We start from the raw sequence: 22,579 nt of genomic DNA, 5'->3' as shown, positions 1-22,579 counted from the left end.
AAAAAAGTTCCCCCCCCCCCCCCCCCCCCGATTAGACTGTTTTATGAATGTGGCCCCAGACAGAATTTCTTAGTGAATGAAGTATATGTCAAAAAATGTCCAGTGCTGTTTTGCAGAGATAATGTATAAAGGGGAAGAAGCAGTGCATGCTTGTGCAGGTAGAATTTTGTTTATATGAAATTCCTTTTCATCAAGCTCAGATATTTCCAGTCATGCTATGTTTTAGTTTATATTTTACTTGTATTTTTATTATCTCCACCAAGCCAAACATCTTCTTGGATAACTTATGTGAATTTCCAAATGGCTTTTGCAGCAATCTGGAGTTTAAACTTTCAGTTAGATAGGTTCTAGTGGAGAATGGAAAATTTCATAATATGAGCAAATGGGAAAAAAACACTTGAGGAAACAGAAAACTTGCAGAACATTTGCAGTGTAGTTATCTTGACTCTCTGCGGAGAATCAACCATAATAGTCTCGTTGCAAAAGGATCAGGTGCTCATATCTTTCATTTTGGAATATTCTTTCCTTAAGGGCAGGCACTGTGTCAGACACATTCATGTCTATATGCTGGATACCCCACTACAGTTTTAGAGTCGGTAGCAACAAGCGTTGCTCAGAAAGCTCTCAAGGCTGCCAAAGCAGGGCCAACACAAAGAGATTTCTCCAGTTGTACTCTAGCCTTGAGGCAGCAGCTTCTGAAAATGTCGTACTAAAAATGGCATGAGAAATAATAGTCATCATCAAGGGGGGTTGTACCAAAGGAAATGGAAGATTTTACAAGAGCTGAACAAAAATATAGATATATAAACAACATCTCTGGCTGCTGATTGCTGGAATGTCTTATGTGTTTTACTTTTTTTTTTTTTATTATTTTAATGTAAGATGGCTCTGCGTACACTTCTTGGAAGTTCATCTTTGATACTGTCAAGCCAAAGGGTATCTCGGAAACATACAGGACTGGGGGATGGGAGTACAAACGTTCAGCATCATTCATGATCAAGCCTTAAAACTCAGGCATTTGAACACCAGCACATATTTCAACAGGTGTCTCTCCACTCAGTGCAGCTTTATTTATTATTTAAATCTGCTTGCTATTTCAGACTCAGACAGAGTTCAGACCATCCAAGTCCCTTCTTTCTTTTGTGTCTGCATGCAGTTTCTGATCAGACCACAGAAAGTATTTTAACAGGCTTGTGTTAACAAAAAGATGCTTTATTAATTCTTTAGCTCCCTTAGTTATTCCTATGATCAAAATTTTGACCAAATGATGGTCTTTTCCTGATAAAATACCTACCTTCAGATTGAGATCAGATGGGGTTAGTCAGGCCAAGAGGAATTTGCATTAAAAAGTTGCCACTGACTAAAAAAATTGAGGATTAGATTAAATTTGGAAAGCAACTTTTACAAAATTGAGAGCTACCTTTTTTCTGATATCGAGGATAAAACCTAGTCTCCTGCTCACAGTTCACACATTGCCCTCTGGAGCAAACAGAGTTCTGAGAGCTCTGGCTCTCCTGTTTTTCCTGCTTCTTCATATCCCTTGCTCCCAAGGTGATTTGTAGGTGTTGCAAGTGAGCAGATCTGCGTGCCTGCCAGTGACTCCCACCCAGCTGATTGAATTCTTGGTTGTCTTGTTAGGCAGTTTTCAATCAATCATCTTTGTACTCCAAGACCAATGCAAAGGCCCTTTGTTAGGGCCAAGGAGTCGAGCTGCTACTGGCTCAGTGCCCAGTACTGGACTAACTCCCGTTTCATACACCAGGGAGGAAACGCAGACCCATAGCCTGTTCTTTACCATGGTGTGCTTTCTTTTTAATAAACTCCTTTGCTTAGCTGGCAGTAAGATAAATCAAGAAAAAAACCTTCCCAATCTCTGCATTTGAGACACAGAGAGGACTCATTATCTCAAGTCACTAGGGAATATGTACAGTGCTTCATAAGCAATGATGAGACAGGGTCAGGAAGAGAAAACACACTCAACTGCTACTTTGGACCAATGCTGGATGGCTTTGGCATTAAAGACTTGTGTGTCTAGCCAGCTAAATTCTGTAAAACTGCTCTATAAAGAAACTTTTCTTAAGCAGTGCTTGTTATTTCTGTTACCTAATTTGCACATTCAGCAGCACACTGTAGCTGTTATGGAGTGGGTCCTGCATTTCTGCAAATGGCAGCCAGCTGTCTTTCAACTCGGCAAATTTCTTTACAGTTTATTTATAAACCATTTGAAGGCTGACCTAATGCTCACTTAGCACAAAATAAACCCTGGAAACATGTGGTGGCATAAAGCTGCCAAGTCAAATACTTACTGCATTTTTGTAGAAGAAATACAGCACCATGTTGGCAAGTCGGGAGTAAGACCAGTGGCCATGAACAAGCAAGAGCTTCTCCAAATGCCGGAACCTTGGGATTGCAAAGTCACTTGCCATTACCGCCTTTAATGAAAGAAAAGTTGCAATCGTTATTGTAAAGCGTCACTTTCAACACCAACAGTGAATTTAGTCATCTTCTCAACTCATAGAGTCAATGGAAATTGTACTGATGAAGAATGAAATCCATCACAGCGCATCTGAAATGCAGTTATTGCTGCATTGGTTTGGAATACCCATGAGCAAACCCGGCAGCTGGGCAGAACATGTAAGGTGTCCTGGTCCTTGCCCAAAGGAGGTTACAGTCTACGTTCCAGATGGTGACAAGCAGCAGCAAAAAGCAAGAGGTGGGAGAATGGCTGGCAATTGCAGTGGCATGACCGTGAAAGGCTCAGGGCCTGCGTGTGGACATCTCGGTGGTAACATCTTTGTCTGTAAAAACTACAGCATACTTACAGGGCAAAATGAATTTCCAGAGAATAAAATAAGAAAAGCACAATTAAGTGGTTGCATCATAATTACTGGACTTTAAAAGACAAAACAATAAAAATACTAGTTTTAATTTGCAATCCTGGCTTATAAAGTTTACTCGGCTGTCCTGAGATATCAGTATTTTGAGGGATTTTTAAAATTGCATGTTTTGTAAAGCTGTCTATGAAAAAATCACACTAGATGAGACTCCTCTGGGACTGTGCAGACTGCCAAATCACACTGACAAAATGAATCACTCAGTTTCTCTCTACTTCTGACTAAAATTCAGGGTACTGTACATCTAGATGAGATCTTATAAATGATGGTGTTATCACAGTTGTTTCATGATCTTCCTTATCCTTAGGACCACTCTAAGATTTCATTTAATATTATTTTACATTTCATTTTCTGCTTTAGTATCACCTTTCTGCTCACAGTTCAGCAAAAACATGAGGAAAGGTGAAAACCTCCAAAGGAGCAATGTCTCCCTCACACTCTGCAGGGTATATTTTGGCTGTATTTTTAAATGAGAGACATCTTTCCTTTTTATTTTTCCTAATCCCCTTTCTTGGTAAATCATCAAAAGGGCTTGGTTTTCCCAAGTAAGTGCTTGTAGAAGATATTAAAATAAACTCTAAAACAGTATGCAAGAGAAGCTGTAATAATGCATTGTGATTTAAGCCGCAGATGTATATAAGCACTGGGACTTTTTTTTAATATGTTGACACACTTTGAGATTTCTCAGGTACTGGGATATACTTGTTATAGCCTCCCTGCACAGCACAGTCTGATTTGTCTTGCAGACACACAGCTATCTTGCAGTTTGAGAACAGAGCTGTGCTATGTCTGCTTCCTTGTCCTCCACTCTGTCTCAGCCTATTCCAATGTTAACACAAAACCGTTAGCTTCTTCTCATTTGTGCTTCTAACATAGTACTTCACAACACATTGTGAGAAGTGTTGGGGTTTTTTTCTCTTTTATTCCATTTTGATTACAGTGAGGAATATAGTGAGGGAGACAGTGTTATCCAATTACATTTGCATGTTTATTTTGTCTCAAAATATCCCCTTGATTTTCACATTTTTATTTTTTCTTCCAGCTTTTTCACAGGAAAAAGTGATTCATGCTCCACATGCTTCCACAGAATGTGGAAAGAAAATAAATCAGCAAGTATTGCTGTTTTAGACATCTGAATGCTCAGCGCCTTCTGAATACCGGCATGTGTAAGATTCTGACAGTTGTTTAGAGTAAAGAGGCCTGCATGGTTCCTTAGGATCTTGCAGTAAAGGAAGGGATCTATAAACATTTTCCACTCTGTTGAACTTTCATTTAGGAAAAAACCAAGTAGTTTAACGGGTTAATGAGCAAACAGCTGTCAGATTGGAACACACCGCAAAAGCCAGGGGCATTTGAGGACTGGTTATTGTAAGTGCATGAGCTCAACTGGAAGTGGCATAATGGGGAGAGGAGTAAAAAAAATTGCTACAAGCACTATATGTCTCCATTAGGAAAAAAGTGATCTGAATTAATACATAGATGATAAGAGCTGGCAGGTTCATAAGAGATGATAAGACCCAAGAAGTTTGGGGCAGACTTTTTTGAATTGATAGGCTTGGAGAGGGACCCACAAAAACAGTTTCCTCTGGGCTCTCTGGAGCCTGAACTGCCTGCAGAGTGATACTGCAGAAGATATGCAAAGCTCTCTGAGCCTGGTGAAGGTTGTGGAACAACAAACACACTTGGTGACAGCTTAAGCCAAGACTTCCTTTTCTCCTGCCTTTTCCATCAGTCAGACTCATAGAGTCTATGGCTGGGATGCCATATGCACAATGAATATCTGAATATTTTTGTGGTAGTTTCTTTCCAGTCTAATTTACAGCTGCTAACATGTTTGGAGAAGCATTTTTAATGGATTGCAGGCCTGAAATTTGTCTGTTTGAAGAGGGCTGATGGACAGCCATTTGCCCTGGAGATTACTTTGACTGAACCCACTGGATGATGCCTTTGGAAGAGTATATGAATAAATGAGAGAAACATCTACTGACTTTTCTCCAGAGTGCAGTCCTAACTCCTGGTGATCTGCATGTCAGAAAATGCACCAAGTTGACATCCAAGTTCATAGCTCAGTTAAATTTTTGTTTCATAAATTTGTGTGTTGACCTAAATAAATTATGGCCTTCATGAAATCCCATGGAATAAAATTCTATAGCGAACTTGCACACTGTATGAAGGAGGCCTTTCTTCCTTTTCGAATGAAACACCCAGCCAGTGTTGCAAAAAATGCAATGTGGGTCAGAGAACCGGCACCGGTAACTAAGTTAAGGAACATGCGCATCTGCTCGAGTCCTCAGGATGGAAACACTTCCCATCTTCTCTGAAGAGCTCTTTGACATATACTCAGCTACTCTGTTTTCTCATGCAATCAGTCTGCACCCAGCCCAAATACAAGGTAAGTTGTGGAAATGAGGTACCTTCTTAATTCTCTGCGTCTTATTGCCATGTCTGCTGCTAACATTGCAACTGAACGGCACTAGCAGTACAGGAGGCAGAGGTAATAGGTAATACACTAGGTAATATAACCTAAAAATATACATCCTCTCTTCTGGCGGTGGAAAAAGTGCCTCTTATACAGTGGTAAACACAGTAATCACAGGCTGAACACATCCAAAAGACTACAGGGCAGATTCCCTTATCTTGCTGTTCCCTGTGGCAGAAACGGGGAGAAAACCAAGATCTGGAATAGCATGTAGAGAGCAGTGGTTCTGCAAAGGGCTGCAATTTTCTTTCTTCTGTGTTTTGCTGTCTGAATAGGCTGAGCGAGTGAGATGTGTGGGTGGCTGGGCTAAGGGTTACCACCACACCATGCAAACAGGCTGCATCAGCTGGATGGGCTCGTACAGCCACTCCACAGGAAAAGTATACCCAAGCAATACAGGAGAGAGGAGATTATAAGCCAGACTAAGGTGAACCTTTGTTTCCTAAATAATACATAGCTGAACTTTTTTCCTCCTTTAAACCAGTATTTAATAAATGATTTCTTAAAACATATTGCTTAGAGGGGGATCTGGTAAGCTGAATTTTTTGAGAAGGTAGCATGTTTAAACTCAGCACAGATCTGAGAACTAACACAAGCTCAAACTCAGGCTGAAAGCATCCTTACGATGCACAACTAGCACTCCTGAGTGCAACTTGCCACTTCTCCTTTACTTGTGCTGGCTATCCAAAGGCAGCTTGGTCAACTGACATATGGGAAGTGCCTATTTCACCCTTTCATGGGAGTGCTCTTTAGTGAAAAGCAACATTACCTGCATGCCTTCTTGACCAGAGATCCCCACGCCAACATCTGCCACTTGGATCATGCTGACATCATTAGCACCATCACCTAAAGATGACGAGACACAGTTTTGTCGTCACTAGTAGACCAGGAACAGTTAGCAGCAGCAAAGCAAAGGAGAACCAGTTGTTACTGAGTGTTGGCTGACTATAGTAGAGGGAGATGTGTACTGAGTGTTGGGTGAGTATAGTAAGGGAAATGTGCGGTAGGAAAGGATCCATCTTTGGAATATAAGGTTCAAAGCTTGCCAAAGCTGCCAAGACATTCTGTTTTTTGTAGACTTTTTATCATGCAAAAGTAAAAAAAAAACCAAATCCCTCTCTTTTTAGTAAGACCTAAAATTCAGGTATCTGGTCTGAACTGCACAAATACTAAAATATTGGAAGGCTGAGAATGAGCTTCCCAATACTTCTGCTTCCTGATTAACTGTCTGCCTGCAATCAGATATGACTAAGAATGAAATGTGCAAGGAGGCCTAAAGCAAATGAGAATCTCTACACAGTAAAAAAATACAATAAAGTTAAGAAGTAGATGAATTCTTGACTTGGGTTGACCAGTTCAAGATCTTTAATACACCCACCACAGGTAGATTTAACTGCAATGGTTGCACAGTCACCATCGCTTGCTCTGCTTCCAATCATGATACCACAAGTGATAGGTGCCAGACACCAGATACCAGAATGGGACGTGTATTTATTTCTTAACCTCTTAAATTTACAGCCAGTGTGCTAGGGGAAAATGAAACTGTATTAGCTGATGACAAGACACCTAGTTTTAAACTTCAGTGGCTGAGGCACACCTTCACATCTCACTCCAGTTTCCCTGCTGTTGGCACATATAAGAGCGCTATCTGCTCACCTGACAAAGCTGATGGCTTTGTGAGTGTGCAACAAAACCTCAAGTTAGCTCATGTTGGTTAAAAGGGAGGATGTATACAGCTAGGCTTTTAAGCCAGAGCAGGAGCTTCAGTTCAACCCACAAGCTCAAGATGCTCAGAAAGAACAAAAACACAAGCTGCCCAGTCTCCACTATCCCAATATCCAATTCTGGAGAATTCAAGTTAACCAGCCAGATGTTTTTGACAGCTTATGCAAATAAACATGTCCACAGTCAGTCAGCCAAAGATAGAAATTCAGTATGAGGAAGGCATATTTGATCTAGGTATAATAGAGTGAGCATGAGGATTACTATAATCAGCTCACATTTGGTGATGTGGATGTCACAGGAATCTGGCAATTATTATAGGTACTTAGGGCTTCTCATGGGTAGGTCCAACCCACATATGTTGCTGCTATGATTAACCAAGACAGGTAGATGAAAGCTAGTGTATTTGTGACAATATATGCCACAATCGTATCTTCTAATGCAACACGAGCCTAAACTTGAGATAGGGAAAGAAATGCTGGTTGACTTTTCGTATGTAAAAGTCATGCAAACATGGAAGATGCTGCCAGATTCAAAACAGAATGACTGACAAAATCTCCCCTTTGCCAACAGAGCGATTAGCTGGGAAAAAGTGTAAGCACTGGCATGATGCCAGTCATAAATCCATTCTCTATACTGACAAGGCCAACTCATATCCTATGAGTTGGCTATATGGCCGACTTGTGATGAAAAATGCAGAACCTTGAGTTTAAACATGATTGGATGAAACAACACTGAGCACAATATTGTTCTGTGTAATACAGTGATTGCAAAATGGTGTTCTGAACAGCATCAGCTAACCCAGTTCTTCACAGCTATGTTCAGACATGTCAAAACCTCAGAGCATACCTGGGTCCCGACTACCTAATTTCTGTAGGAAAGAAATCCCAAATAATGCTCCAGAGTTCTATCTTGGTTTTGCATAACTATGTTAATTATGTTAGAGCTGTCCGACACATTTTCAGACAAAACTGGAAGGTTATTTGAGTTGTGAGGCAGCTGGAAGGGTCCCATTGCAAGCCAAAAAATCAAAATTCTCAAGGCACAGTATACACCAAGGTAGGCTAGTTTAAACTGAGAGGTATTTACCTATTGCCAAGGTCATTGCTTTGAGTTTATCTCTGACTAGTTTCACTACCATGCTCTTTTGGAGTGGGGTAGAGCGACAACACAGTACTGAACGGCATCGCTTGGCTAGTGCAAGAAATTTATCTTCTAGTGCAGGTTCCAGGGCATAAGCTAGAGTCCTTCCATCAATCACTAGGCCCAAGCTGGAAAGCACAGAGGAAGAGGGTGGATAGAAAGGGGTGAACCCAACAGTCATGTTTCCAGTAGCTTCGTCTATTGAGTTGTTTGAAAATTTAGACTCTATGCATTGCAGACACTGTTCCAGCAAGACAGCACATGTCTCCTGAAAAAAAATTCAAGATAAATATGCTTGAGAGAGAAGAACATGTATTCAAACGTTTGTGTTTGCTGTATATTTAGGCATAAGGAATACAGGGAAAGCTACATTTGCTGCACTGTTAAAGTTTAATTTCTATTAATCTTCTATTCGCTCTAAACACTCTTAATTCTTGCAGAAGATATGACAGCAATGAGGACTTGAAAGGCTTAAAATCTAATTCCTCTTTAACATGCAGTATTGTATGCTAAACTAATTTCTTTTAGCTCCTTCTCAGAATAACAGTGCTGGGAAATGATATAATCGGTATCAGTACCAAGTTAAGTATGGTGATGAACACCATGTATACGCCTACAACTCAGATCAAATAGTTATGCATTGTTAAAGGCCAATTAAAGGTTATTTAAGCTGAATTCTCTCTCCTAGCCATACTCAACTAAAAGATGTTACTGAGAATATTTAAAACATTTAAAATGAAATGCTATTGGTCTTACAGTAAAGTACCGACAAAAAAGAAAGATCATGGAAAATCAATTTACCAGTTCAGTTGATACACTCAAGAATGGAAAATGCTGTTATCTTTTCTTCCTTTTCAAAAGAAATTGGAGCTGGATACTGCTGGCCTACCTCTCCTCTGCTGATCTGAAGTCCAATTTTATCACCCCATTAAAGGACTATAGCACTATCAGTCTGGTTCCTTGTATGTTAGACCATATCAGTAAACTCTTTGTGACTGCTTGCGTGCAACAAGTTGAGCACAGGAAAGATCAGTAATTCAGAAGAATTAGAAAAGGTCTGTTAGGAAGCAAGGCATTACTGTAGATGTGTTTTTTTGACTCTCAGTGTTAGCATCGAAATTTAAGTATTGCTCCTATCTCCAAAGAGAAAGCCACCTGAGAAAACATGAATGACTGAGTTATCTAAATACTACATTTCAGTGGTGTAAAATAAAGCACAAATTCTCAACAGGTAATCAATAGTTTTCTTCCTCAACACATGTTTAATAACAGGTTGCTTTTGGAGACTCATTAGTGCCAATAAGCAAAACTAGGGATGTTTTGAGAATGCATACCAAAAAAAGGCATTTATACTGCTATGGCATATTTTCATTCATGGTGGAGCCCACTACACACAGTTACATGTCTTCAGTAAGTTTATGATACATGACACTATGACTTAGAAGCATGAGTCACTGAAAAATATTCAAAGACATGTCCTACCTGAAAATTACAGATGAAGCAGGAAAAGAAGAAAAAAAAAAGGGAAAGGAAAAAAAAGCCATCAAACATTTAATAGTACAAGTTGAAAATAAAGCAAAGCTAGTTCACAAGTAAACTTGTGTACTGGATCTGCTTACTGGTGATTCAGCATTCAAAGTGATGATTTCTTCATCGTGATCTAGTAACTTGCAGGCATATGCAATATTAACAGCGGTCTCTTGCTTGTCTCCAGTAAGAACCCAGATCTGCAACCCAGCTTTGCGCAAGTTTGCAATGGTTTCTGGAACACCATCCTGTAAACGATCTTCAATGCCAGTTGCACCTAAGCACATAGAAAAAGCAAAATATTCCACATTAAATGAACACTTAAGGTTCACCTGAAATTGTAAGCTTGGATTTTTCAAAAAAACCAGCAGGCACTTTTAGTGGGAAATAGCTAAACTACCAATGGTTGCAAGATTTGGGCAGCTTTTTTGGTGTATCAAGAAAGAGGAGCAGATAGTAGCCAGCATAAACATCTTCATCAATGGTCAACAACAAATCCAGAGTTCAGAACTTCAAAAGCAATCTGATGCCACTTCTGGTCTCAGAGGTTCACAAGGCTGATGTATGTTTGCTTATTGTCTCTCTGCTCTGTATCTTCACCATTTCTTCTGAATGTTGCTAGAGAAGATATTGTTGCTTCTAGGAGATCGTTTCAGTTCTTAAGAAAGGGTCTTAAGGGTCTTAACTGCCTGTCCTCAACTAGAAGAGGCAGGGTCACTAGAGATTTCTCCCTTTTGAAGGGGAATCACAGCAGGACTGCACCTTCACAGAAGCACATTAGGCTGCAGATATAAACCTCTTCCTGCCTCGCTTCTGCTCTTTGCTCTTGCAGAAAGACACCGGTTGTCAAACGAGATATAGCAGAGACTAAATCATAAATCTGTTGGCCATGATGTGAAAGTAAAATGTAGCTTTTTCACACTTTCAATGTATCTTTCTACCTGTTTAAGAGACTGAGTATCTTTCCTACGCTTTCATAAATCAATTGACAGAGACAGAAGATTTTCAACTACTGTAGTAAAAGCCACTCAGGACCAAGTTCAATGTCACCACTGACATATCAGTGCTCCACTGAGCTTCAGGGGGGCTTCAATGTGAAGAAATGTAAGCCCTCGCTACCAGAGAATGAGGAGGCGACAGACATGCAAGTTACCTGAAACAACAGGAAAAGCAAAGTAAACTTTTCTCAGCTATTTATTATTCCTGTGGTTGGTCCTTGAAAAAAATATTTTAGTGATAGAAGTCTACCTGAAGTCTGACCACCAGTCATGTAGGTGGACAACATATTCTTAGGGCAATGTTGGGAAAGCTATTATTATCCAAAGAAAGGAGAAGATATTCCTTTTCCAGACTCACTTTTTTATTCCCACAACCTAATCATAACCCATCACTGCAAGATACAAACCTCAGTGTGAGGTTCTTGGGGAATGACTGAATGGATAGTTCACTTCTGGCTAGAGCTCACTTATTCGTCTGGCAGTTCAATTTCTTCCACATCCCCCCTCAGAGTGCAGCCAGATCCAACAGGCACAACCATGGCGGGATCTTCCTGATTAATGTGGTCTGAATTAGTCACCTCATGCTTCTCTTTAAGTCAGAGGAAAAAAACAGACACTTCAAGGGCGTGAGTCATCTAATCCTAAAGTGGGTATCTAAGATAGACCAAATGAACTGCCGTTTCTTTTTTTTGTCTCTCCATTGGTTATGTGGGGAGCCTCAGAGATCTGTAGTAGATACATCAGAAGTTGGGTGAGGTGGATCTCGTCTCCCACAGACAGGCATGTTTGCAAGTAGTGAAGGTTGTAATCTCCAACAGTGTTAGGACTGTCCCAGTTTCTTTGCCAGAGAAAGCAGTTGGATGCTTGGAGTAATAGTGAATATATATACATTTTAGAATCTCAGTGCTTTCAACATCTCAACTCAGCAGAGGAAGGGTATGACTTAGTTCTTGGAATACATTTTACATACACTGATTTTAACTGCATCATTATGAAGTACTGCAATCCCCTTCCACAAAACACACACAGGCCCCAAGTGCATGCGCTGAACCTGATGTATATGAGAGTTGATGCCCCTCACAAATGCAGTTTATGAGCTTTGCTTTATGAGTATCTCTGGTGCCCCTGGAGTCATGGAAGTCTCTGATATGTTGAAGTGGCACTAAGCTAACGAAATTCTGTAGACAGTTTGGGCCAAGTCCTCCTCCTGTTTAAAGCAGCAGTTCTCACTTACGATATTGTGTCAAATTCATCCCTGGTATTACTGCACTCATTTCACTAGTGACAAAATGATGGCAGGAGCAAGGAAAACAGGGTATGTCTGTTATGGTAATTATATCCCATTCCTTTGTGGTGCTGCACATGACAGCCATGACAAAGTCCAAAAGAAGCCAATTTCTGTACTGTCAGAAACCATTTAAGGGAAATAACAGACTTCATAGCCAAGCTTTCAGAATTTTTAACACATTTTAATTTCATGTCCAGCTCTTATTTCATTACCTAGCAGATGCAGATTCTTCTCTATCCGCAGTGCCGATTGAAACAGAAGTTCTTCACGATTTTCAATAGAGGATTCTGCTTCTAAATGACTTTTTAACCAACAGGCATACTCTTCCTTGCTGAGGACCTATGAAAAAGAGTATGTGAGGGTGCAGTCAATGTGATGCAGAGGCATTCATACTTTACTGAATAAAATGAAAAAGAAGTTATGAATCAAGAACAATAAATTAATAAATGCCTTCAGTAATCCTTTTCAAGACTTTCCTTAAAAGCAAACTAAGAGTCTGCATTTACTTACTCTTTTTGCAATACAGAGGGTCCGCAGCCCATCTACAGCATACAGATTAAGGTAATTCTGGGTTTTGCTTTGGATTTTTTTTTGATGTTTGCCCCGAGGGTCATCTAGATAAGAATAAAAAAAGAAATTAGTAATTGAAAAATAACAGCAGCTGAATTGCCTCAGAGAATAAAAACTTGTCTACAGTACTCAGTGTACCAGCGCTTTATAACTGATACTTGTAAAGAGCTGCTGATGTCTCCTGGGAAACTCAAGTAAAACATTCCATTTAGAAAAAAAAAATCTTGTCTTTTTGTTCTATCTTTTCTGTCTTCTCTCTTCAAAAGTCATTGTGAATGTATGTTAGAAAGACCTTCTTTTTCTTACTCCTTAAGGATTTGTTTGGCCTGAATACTTTAAGAAATCATGATAATCTTCACAGCAAACAATAGTGTCAGAGAGAAGTATGATTTCAAATACGCTACTAGCAAATGCTTCTCCACATCTCATCGTGTGCAAAAAAATGACACTTACTTAAAACCAGCACTTAGTTTTCCATCAAGGTTAATATCTCGAAAGCACCAGAAACAGTGCTCTGTTTTGTGTATCTAAGTCTATAAAGGTATTTCTGTTACTGCTGGACTGATACTACCTATTGGCCTGAGTCAATGCATGAAGTTCTGGGTATGATTGTGATTTCATTTAGAAGAGAATTTACACTTGTGCAGAGGTCACAGCTAGCTTCTGCCTTGAATGCAGCAGCACAACTTCCACTTAGCTTTACTCTTCACTTAAAGCCATGTGTAAGAACTCAAAATCAGGACTGAGCATCTGTTTCTTTTCTCTCTTTAGCTGGGATTGGTTCAGTGTGCTCACACTGTGATCAAAAAAGAGGAATGAATATGATGCTAACACATTTTGTTCCATCTCATTACCTGAAATGGTGACTTCAAGTTAAAAACAGGTGATATCCATTTTTTTTATCATCTAGGATCAAGACAGGTTCATGTACAATGCACTGTAATAGCAATCTTAAATAATATGAATTGCAGAGTTAGTACTAAAGTAAATGTACAAGCTGGTAAGTTTTTAGATTGGAACCATTGAGTGAGAATGACTGGTACCTTATGGCAGGTTTTCCTATTCCCTGATGTCATATAATGTTTTTTCCTAAAGTCTGCATGTTTTCTGGGGGGTGTAGAATCATTTCAGGATTATAATTTTGTAACTGGAGCTGTTCCTTAATGCAATATTTGTGTTACTGGTACTCGCACAGTAACCAGTCACAGGGTCAGGTGAATGCCACTCATCACCAGAATGTCTGAGCAACTGAAGAGACTTACTACATATGATCTCAGGGCACCATTGGGTGAGCTCACCTCTCTCTACTGACGATACTGAGAACCTACAGGCACTATACCCTTATATTAAGCACTTAATACAGATATCTAAATTAGATGACACAAATATCTTACTGTTTATACTTTTCGGTGCGCATTTTCCCAGTGTGCATTCATACCCAATTTGATCTCTAAGTGTGACCACATATATACATGTCTGTCTGTCTGTCTATAAACTTCCACAGCATTCAGCACTTTCATATTTATACAGCAGCACAGTGCATAACCGGGCGTTCAGGGGCTCCAGCACAAACACATACAAATATTGATGTTGTAGGAAGGAAGGACCTGGGAGCTTGGAATCCCAATATTCTGTTCTTTGTTCTTCTTATCTCAACCATGTTTCAGCACATTTTACTCACTGTGTAGCTATTTTCTCACCTTTAAAGGCTGTCCTATCCTTTCTAGGACTGTAAAGCTGGGAGTGTACATATCCAGTTGCTCCTAAGGGACTCAGTGAAGATTGTGGTATTTCATGCATACGTTCATTTCAGTTCCATCTCTGATTAAAGTTGTGTAGTGAATACTGGTAGGAATATTCTGATGAGCTTGTTCATCTATCTACTAATGCTACCTACGCTATCACTATTGATTTTCTCAAAGGGATAGGGCCAATATATTATTGCGGAAGACCGTCCCTACAAATATTATTTGCAACTGGAAAGCCCTTTCTTATGCTATAGCTTGTGGCTCTGACAAACACACCATGAGGTTCTTTCACAAGCTATTAAAATAGCTCACAACTAGATTCAGCTGCAACATAAAGTGGAAATATGCATATACTGAAGTGGCAGCTTAACAGTTTCATTTAGCTTCTTTTCCATTTGTGCATGATAATCTTTTTGGCATAAGTGACTTGGCTGTGTAATATAAGATTTTTTTTTTTTCTGGGAGAAGTACTGCAGCAAACCTTGGAGGCTTCTTGTATTAGTGAGTCAGCTTTTTTAACTTTAGAAAAATAAAGTAGGTAAGCATTCTTCCTAATTTATTGTGATACATTATTTTTCTAGAGAGAACTGCTGTATATTTTGCATATCCCACATGAAATTCTCTTATGGGAGTGGCTATTTCAGTCACTCACTGATTTCAAATGGTACAAACTTGAATAGGTGCATAAATACATCAAAAGTTGTTTCTATCCCTTTAAGGTTAAGTGGCGTTAATCACTTCAGATGTGTCTGAATGCCATGGGTGCTAAGACAGTGATCATAATGTCAAATGCTTATACCGTCTTCAATGAACAAAGACAGTAATTCTCTACAAGTAGAGATATGCACACCATTTTCTGTGTGAATTCTCGATTCCAGCGTGGAATACTGCATCTCCCTCCTCCACCAGCACACCAATGACAGCTGAACCTCCTTCTAGCCCTTCATGTGCCTCACCAGTCCTACCCTGAGATTCACCGTGTGCTCAGAAGTCGGAAAGGGAGAAGGAATCTCTTGCAGACACAATCCAGTTGTAGAGATTCTTTTCAGCTGGGATGCAGTGTCTATGCTGAGCAGTGTGACAACATGCATCACGTCAGTGAAAACCAGCAAATAAGTCTTCTCCAGAAGAATGACAGAGAGCTAGTGGCGTTCTGCTTGCTTCATTTCCTTCCATAATCACAAGCTGCAGAAAGCCAGCCCAGTCATTGTCTCCTCAATGACTTACATTACCAGTTCCTGTGCGAGCTGGGGATTGACTCAAACAGTAGCTTTCTTATTTATGAACATGATGACTGTTGAGATAAAAGTAAAAACAATACACTCTTGGGAATCATTTCAAGGCTTTTGGAAATATCTGTATGCTATCAGAAAACATCAGGTTTCGCAGTCTCAACTACAAATACAGGCAGAGCAAATGGAGTCAATTCAGAAACTTTTTAAGTTTTGAAGTTTATGATGATTTCTGATTTTCTGTAAGACACAACTGGATCTACAAGATAATACTTTTGCTTCTGATTTTAGATTGTTCCTCATGTCATATTTTAAAATACTCTTCCTCCCAAACAGGGACCTTTGTGTGTGATAGGATCCAGTCATGCCACATGATGTTTGAGTTGGGAGATTATGGTCACAGTGTTGCCCTGGTCTTTCAGTCTCAGGGCACAAGTACCACGGTCTCAAGATGCATGCTTGACTGCTGTACAATTTACATGTCCCTGAGGCACTCAGACAGCAAAGGGAGAGCACTGGGATTAGCTGTCATGTCGATTCCCTTATTGGTCAATTCCTTGAAATGATAAATGCCTGAATTCTTGTAGCATTACATCTCCTCTCACATTTATGTTCCACCATCACCAGAGAACAGGATGAAACCACCGACAGGTCCTGCAAAACAGCCACAGCATAAATCTTCTGAGGTTCCCTCTACCTGGGGAATCCTCCATGTAATGGGAAAAAGATGTCATTCCCTCAGGAATTGACAGCATATCCACTGACATTACGATACTGCAGGCAGAGACTGTGAATTCAGTTCCATGAGTGAAGCTGCTCAAGAGAAATGTCAAACGTTTTTCAGACAGATCTGCTGAAATGCACAGGGTTGCTGAAGCCAGCGGTGGCTTAGAGGGCTAGAAAACAAGGGAAACTGCTTACGAGGTTCTAGTGGTTGCACTTTACATTGCTTGCAAAAGCAAAATATACTTAAACTCATAGTTCAATTTGGGCTAAAAAACTAAAAAAAAAAAAAAAAAGGGCACAACTTCAAGGCCACCTTCAATTCACTTGCCTGTAACGATGGTGGAATCGCTGTATTTGCCCAGCTACAGAATCTGCTCACTGCCAACACCGATCTTCAGGAGCTCTGCTTCCCCTTCTCCGACACACACCACCTTGGGTAATGTTGCCGTTGCGTGGTTTTTCTAACTGGCCTTGTTGTTTTTACCTAAGTGGCTCCTAGATCTGCCTAAAATTTGCCTGAAAATTCCTTGATCCATTGAGTCTACTCCGAACAGACACAGCAGCTTCAAACATAGTCTGTTATATGGTGACAAAATGCTTAAGACTTGGCATAAAATAATCTTTTATTTTCTTTTTAATTCTCAGTTCTCTGAGAACTCATTTCCAAACATTACTTTCTACGTATGTTATTAGAAATTCTCAGTACTACAAATTCTCTGTTAGTACTTTGGAGGTAAACAAGTTTCCACAGGTGCTCTATGTACCTTCTGTGATATCAGATCTTTACTAGAAAATTATTCATGAATACTTTGTTGTTAGTTAAGGACAAGTTGTTCTTAATTTTTTTGGCTCAGCTTTGATTTACATGGCTGTAAACAGAAAACTAATGCCAACATTTTTCTGTATTTCATTAAACTAAAATTACACAGTATAAGCCTTTCACAATTGTTTACTCCAGCTAATGTCAAAGTAACCACAAAGTCAATGCATTAGTGAAACATGGGAAGTACCTCGAGCACTTTTGGGCTCTGTCCATTCATACTGGGGTAACCTTTAAACACTGGATTAAATTCAGTGTTGAAAATACAGTAAATTAGATGCAAACTGATTCATGCAAACTGAAACCCGTGTGTCTCCTCTAAATTCTGAAAGCTTACAGGGTTCTCCTTGCATCCAACTGATTACAATTAGCAGCTATTTAAAGTTGTCCCTGTTTCACGTGACATCTGGGTGCTGGAGAAGTCTCCGTGCTCTAGGGAAGTACTCCACGTTCACAGCTACATGTCTATTCCCTGCTAGTCAACTACGTATTTGAAGCCAAGCTTTCTCGTCTGAACAGCATCTCTCCTTCTTTTGCCACAACCTTTCTGTTTTGGTGGCTGATTGATTCACAGTGCCCTTTAGTGTCATAGTCAAACCGGCATAGATGTGTTGATTTGCGCAAACATACTGCAGTGAAAGGACGTAAAGATTCACAAATGAAATAAAGAGGGAAGCTGCAATAGGAAGTGCTTTAGTTTCATATAAAACACTCCAATAGCCAAGCACTGCCAGGCAGGTTTTCCTGAAGAAATGTTAATTGCTTTGGCAGAGTTTCAAGAAATTCCTTCAAAATAAAGTTTGCTAGTAGAAGATCTTGTACAGAAATTAATTTCACTCATTCTGGTAAGGTAAGGAACCAGTAATTTGTTACAGAAAATTTGCTATAATAATAAAATATTATAAAAGAAGAGAGATGGTTGCCATTCTACCATTCCCTGTATTTGCAATGAAAGAAGGCAGGTCTGCTTGCTAGAGAAGGCACTAAGATACAATGAGTTTTTCAGCAGTTAAGTAGAACTGCCTCCCCTCACCCCCCACTCCTGCAAAGGTAAGTAAGAAGTGTACCTGAAGAGCAGGGTGGAAGAAGATCCATAATAACTGAATCTGCTCCTTTAGTGTAAACATTTATTTGATCTGTGAGAGGATGTCTGACCACTACTGACATCCTCTTCCTGACGGAATCAAAGCCCAACGTATGTAATACTTCAAAGCTTAATGTTCCCAGGTGAGGTAGCTCCACTGATACCTGGTCAGACAGCCTTCCAACCAGAGAACAGTTATATGCCCTTGCTGCATAGACGAGAGCAGCTTCATCTGGACTCTCTGCTTCGTAACGGAGTTCTCCTTCCTCAGGTCCGCTCCCCACAGCTGCCCTGCCTTGCTGGGAGCTGTAGCCATTGTTATTCATCTGCGCAGAGTATGCCAGCTTCTCTTCCAGTTTTAATAAAGCGCTATCCGTAGATGTAGATGAAAGCACACTTAAACCAAATCTGTGCATTGATTTGCTTGTAGCTAGACTAGATGAACTGCTGCTGTTAGATCCAGAGGTCAATCGACTTGGAGTGAATCTTCGTATGAAGTCCTCTATAGTTTTTACTGGAGATTTTAGTTCAAATCGATCTCTAACCTTCAGGAGTAAAAAACAAACCAATGAACAAAACCCAAAGAAAAGCTGCACAAGAATTCTGACACTGATATCCAACTAAAGAAGAGAATTTCTTTGAGAGCCGAAAGTAATGGTATTTGTATTTCGAGAAAGTAAATGGACAAAACTGACTCAACAGCAAGAAAACTTACTAGAACTTTAGAATTGTACCTGTGTGTGAAAGCACGTATGTTTGTATTAAAAACATTTTTTCTTCTTTCACATCCTCAGATATGAGTAATGAATAGACTATCAATGTTGCACCACCACCAGTAGTGTATATTAAAAGCTACCATTAGTAGGAAACATTGGCATTCTTTGTGCATATTCAGTGAAGGTAGTAAAAAAAAGGTTAATGCAAGAGTTTTCTATCAAGAAGTGTGGTATTAGAAAAATTTTATGAGAATATGCCAATGTTGACAACATTCTCAACAGGAACACGTTAAAATGAATAATTTACACTGTCTTCTCCTTCAGCATCAAAGGATTTTGCTTCAGTTTTATCACTCATCTCAGTTTACATAAATCTTTTTTACAGATATGTTATTAATAGTAATAGCATATTCATAGTGATATATATTAATTTATTGTATAACAGTGTAGCACTCCTGAAACAGCAGAAATGAGCATTCTCCAAATGTTTCCCTGGCACAAAAACATGTCGTTTTGCAGACTAGTTCACTTTTTATTCCAATCTGGAACAGAAACAAATGGCAGAATTTTCTCCAGAATGGAAATTCCAGCTGCTGGGTAGCTTTAATACTACATTCCATTACATTTTTGTCTTACAGTTCATCTTGGGATTGCATTTTTGAAATTCTCATTCACCAGTGACACTGGTTTAAGCCGATTTAAGCACTAATTATCATTATTTCTCATAATGAGCTTAAGATGCATCTTTTACATAATTTGAAAGTTTTAAGCCATGTTTTTCAAGTATATTCTCTTTTTAAACTTTTTAAAATGTCCCAGTCTTTTCTTAATTTAATCCATACATACAAAATAGTCACAGACAGCTTATATTCTTTTCTGGAAAGTCTTGCACATTTACAAATCAGTTTTCACACATACTGACATTTATTAAATGGATAAGTTACAGTACAAGAAATCGGGAAAGTTTCAGAAGTATCTTGAAATTGCTGATGAAAGCATATCTTACCTTGAAGGTAAGTGAAACAGTTGACATACTCCATTTAACTAATGCTTAACTAAACCTGCTGAATCACATAGTGGTTCTAAGAGTTGTATCACAACTAGTTCTAGTTGTAGAACAGGAGGTTTTCACTTCCCCAATCTACAAGATAAATTAGTATCAATGCAAATGAGGCTTAAACTCTCTTTTGCTGTTTCTTTAACTCACCTTCTGTCGAGGCTGATTTGGTGCAGTAACCACCACTGTATTACATATAGTCAAAGCGATGAAGAAGTCAAAAATGTCACATAGTTCTGGACTCAGATGGGATAATGGTTGTTCATGGCTCCTCATGACCTCCAGATGCTTTGCACATTCATTCACTTTTTCTAACAAGCTCGGGTCAGGTGTGATGTCCTTCTCCTAGTAATAAACACCAGTGATTGATATCTGTGATTCTGCAAATTTCCAAGGCAGCAACAAGCAAGCAAAGCATCCAGAGCAGTGTCAATATCAAGAGTTTTATGATGGCCTTACACCACAGAGTGGAGGTGGAGAGGACTGTAAGACACCCATTCGAGACCATAAACAGTTAACAATGAGCCTAGTGATAGAAATGGAAATGTGAGTAACTGTGTTATCAGCTTTTCCACTACAGATAATTGTAGTGGCAATATTCATCATTAGAGTTACATGCTAATATTCCTCCCTCTCTCCTGTCTAATTCAAGACATTTATTATCTGTTACTAAAGGGTGATACATTACAGAGACCAGTAGAGTGGAAAAATTAGACAGCAATGATATTCAAAGCTCGGCCTTACATCAGCACAATAAAATTAAACCATCTTGGATGGTTTGTTAGAGAATAGCAACCATCCACACATTTGAAGGTAATTCATGTGTTTTTTTACATTGAAACATAGAGCACTTTCCACTCTATTTCATTAGTACGTTCCACTTCTTTAATCTATTTCTTGTCTTAGCAAACTCTGGTATTTCTTACCATGAGAGGATGCAAGGATACAAAAGATTAAAAGATAAACCGACCTAAGGCTCTTCCTTCAGTAGAATTTTATCTGCTGATGCTCAGCAGCTGATGAATCTGAGTAACCACAAAACCCTGCGTGTAAAAACTGCAGCTTGGAAATGTACCAAAAGAGCTTACTCTTGACTGAAATCAAGAAGCCCCACGAGTGCAAACAGCATCTTTCTGTGTCTATATTTGTAATTTGTTTTAAGGGTGAATTTATGTCAACAGTGCAACAATGCAAAATCCCTAGATAGACAAGACTTGACTTCTCTGCTCTCTTATTACCATCCAGTTCATGTAAAACTTCCACAGAATTACAATAGTATAAAACAAACTAAACAAAGCAAAGTTGTGAGGACATAAATTCACTGACATTTTGAAATTTAAAGGTTTTTATTTTTTAAAAATACAACACATGTAATCCACTGATAACCTTAAATCACACTAAAAATTATGCTATGGTGTATGTCAACAGTGTCTAAGAATTGGAATACACAGTGTCCAGCCCAGCACTTGTTAGTTTTAAAATCCTCTGACAAAAGAGAAAAGAAGAGGCATATGCAGAGCAATTAGAATCCTTGACTTCAAACCTTATGCTACTCTCAGCTTCTGTAGATAAAGGGAAGGCATACATTTTCTTTTCAAAATCAAGGTATAAGTAAACCAAAGGTTTCAGATTGTGTTTACCTTCAGCTTGTTCCCATAGAGAAGGTATTTAGATAAGATCTATGCCAACACTTGATTGTTTCTGTACAAACAGCTGTGACTACAGAAGAAAAAATGCCAAAATGAAGACTATAAGAGGTACACAGTGTGCTACAGGTTTCTTTACCTCTCCCTTTTCAGGACATTGTTCTATTAAAAGATACAGGACACAGTGCATTTAGTTCTCATGACTTACCATTGGGCTACTGAACGCAGTGTGCTTCGAGAGTATGCTTGCTCTTTTTGCTTCAGCTCTGCTACCCGTGCGCCGGTGGGTTTTGGTGCTCTGGCTTCTGTGGATTACTTTGATGCTCTGATGGCTGCAGATACTATCACGTTGGGATAGAGTTCCTCCTTTTGGGGCTGCCTCTTCTTCCTCAGAATCAGGTTCTTGGTACATCGCTAACCGTTTGGCTATCAGTAAAAATACAGAGGGAGAAATGTTGCGTATGTTAAACGTGGCTGAGAACAAGGGGGAGCAACACAGTGACTTTGTTCAAGGGATCTGGTTTTAATATTATACTGTGCTTTTGGGGTAATAATGAATGATTCCATTATCAGGAGATAACAAAGTCTAGTCTTAATTGAATGGTAGTATCTAACAGAGGATGCAGATAACTTAATTAGAAATGTTAATGCAATACACTGCCTCCCTCATCATCGCACTCTCTCTGAAAGGCAGTTAGACTCTGCAGTAACTCACTGCATTCTTGAAGACTGTTCCACACCTCAGTCTGATGAAATCAACCAAATAATTTGGTTTTCACTCCCAGTCTGAGAAAGAAACAAACAATCCAGAAAATTTTGTTGTCCTTTCCAACAGAATACGGAAATTTCACAGAATGTATTTTCCAGCAAAAATGTCGCATCTACCCAGTACCAGTTAACTGACATCTGAAATGTCCTCAGAACACACA

General features: G+C 39.3%; 1 protein-coding gene across 1 annotated transcript in view; it reads right to left on the bottom strand.

Moving 5' to 3' along the window:
• Positions 1-22,579, bottom strand: part of ATP10A (ATPase, class V, type 10A) — a gene marked incomplete at its 5' end in the record, with an annotated part of 71,724 nt that overhangs the window by 7,329 nt on the left and 41,816 nt on the right. The window contains 9 exons of the mRNA XM_009704706.1: positions 2,307-2,432; positions 6,143-6,219; positions 8,185-8,506; positions 9,858-10,042; positions 12,264-12,390; positions 12,562-12,665; positions 18,215-18,776; positions 20,155-20,349; positions 21,859-22,076. Coding sequence (XP_009703008.1) covers positions 2,307-2,432; positions 6,143-6,219; positions 8,185-8,506; positions 9,858-10,042; positions 12,264-12,390; positions 12,562-12,665; positions 18,215-18,776; positions 20,155-20,349; positions 21,859-22,076 — 1,916 coding nt within the window. The remainder of the gene's footprint in view (positions 1-2,306; positions 2,433-6,142; positions 6,220-8,184; positions 8,507-9,857; positions 10,043-12,263; positions 12,391-12,561; positions 12,666-18,214; positions 18,777-20,154; positions 20,350-21,858; positions 22,077-22,579) is intronic.

This window comes from Cariama cristata, unplaced genomic scaffold (assembly GCF_000690535.1).
Source record: "Cariama cristata isolate BGI_N322 unplaced genomic scaffold, ASM69053v1 scaffold1307, whole genome shotgun sequence".
Classification (NCBI taxonomy): Eukaryota; Metazoa; Chordata; class Aves; order Cariamiformes; family Cariamidae; genus Cariama; species Cariama cristata.
Note: the sequence above shows the minus strand (reverse complement) of the source record. Positions and strands in the feature narration are given on the sequence as shown.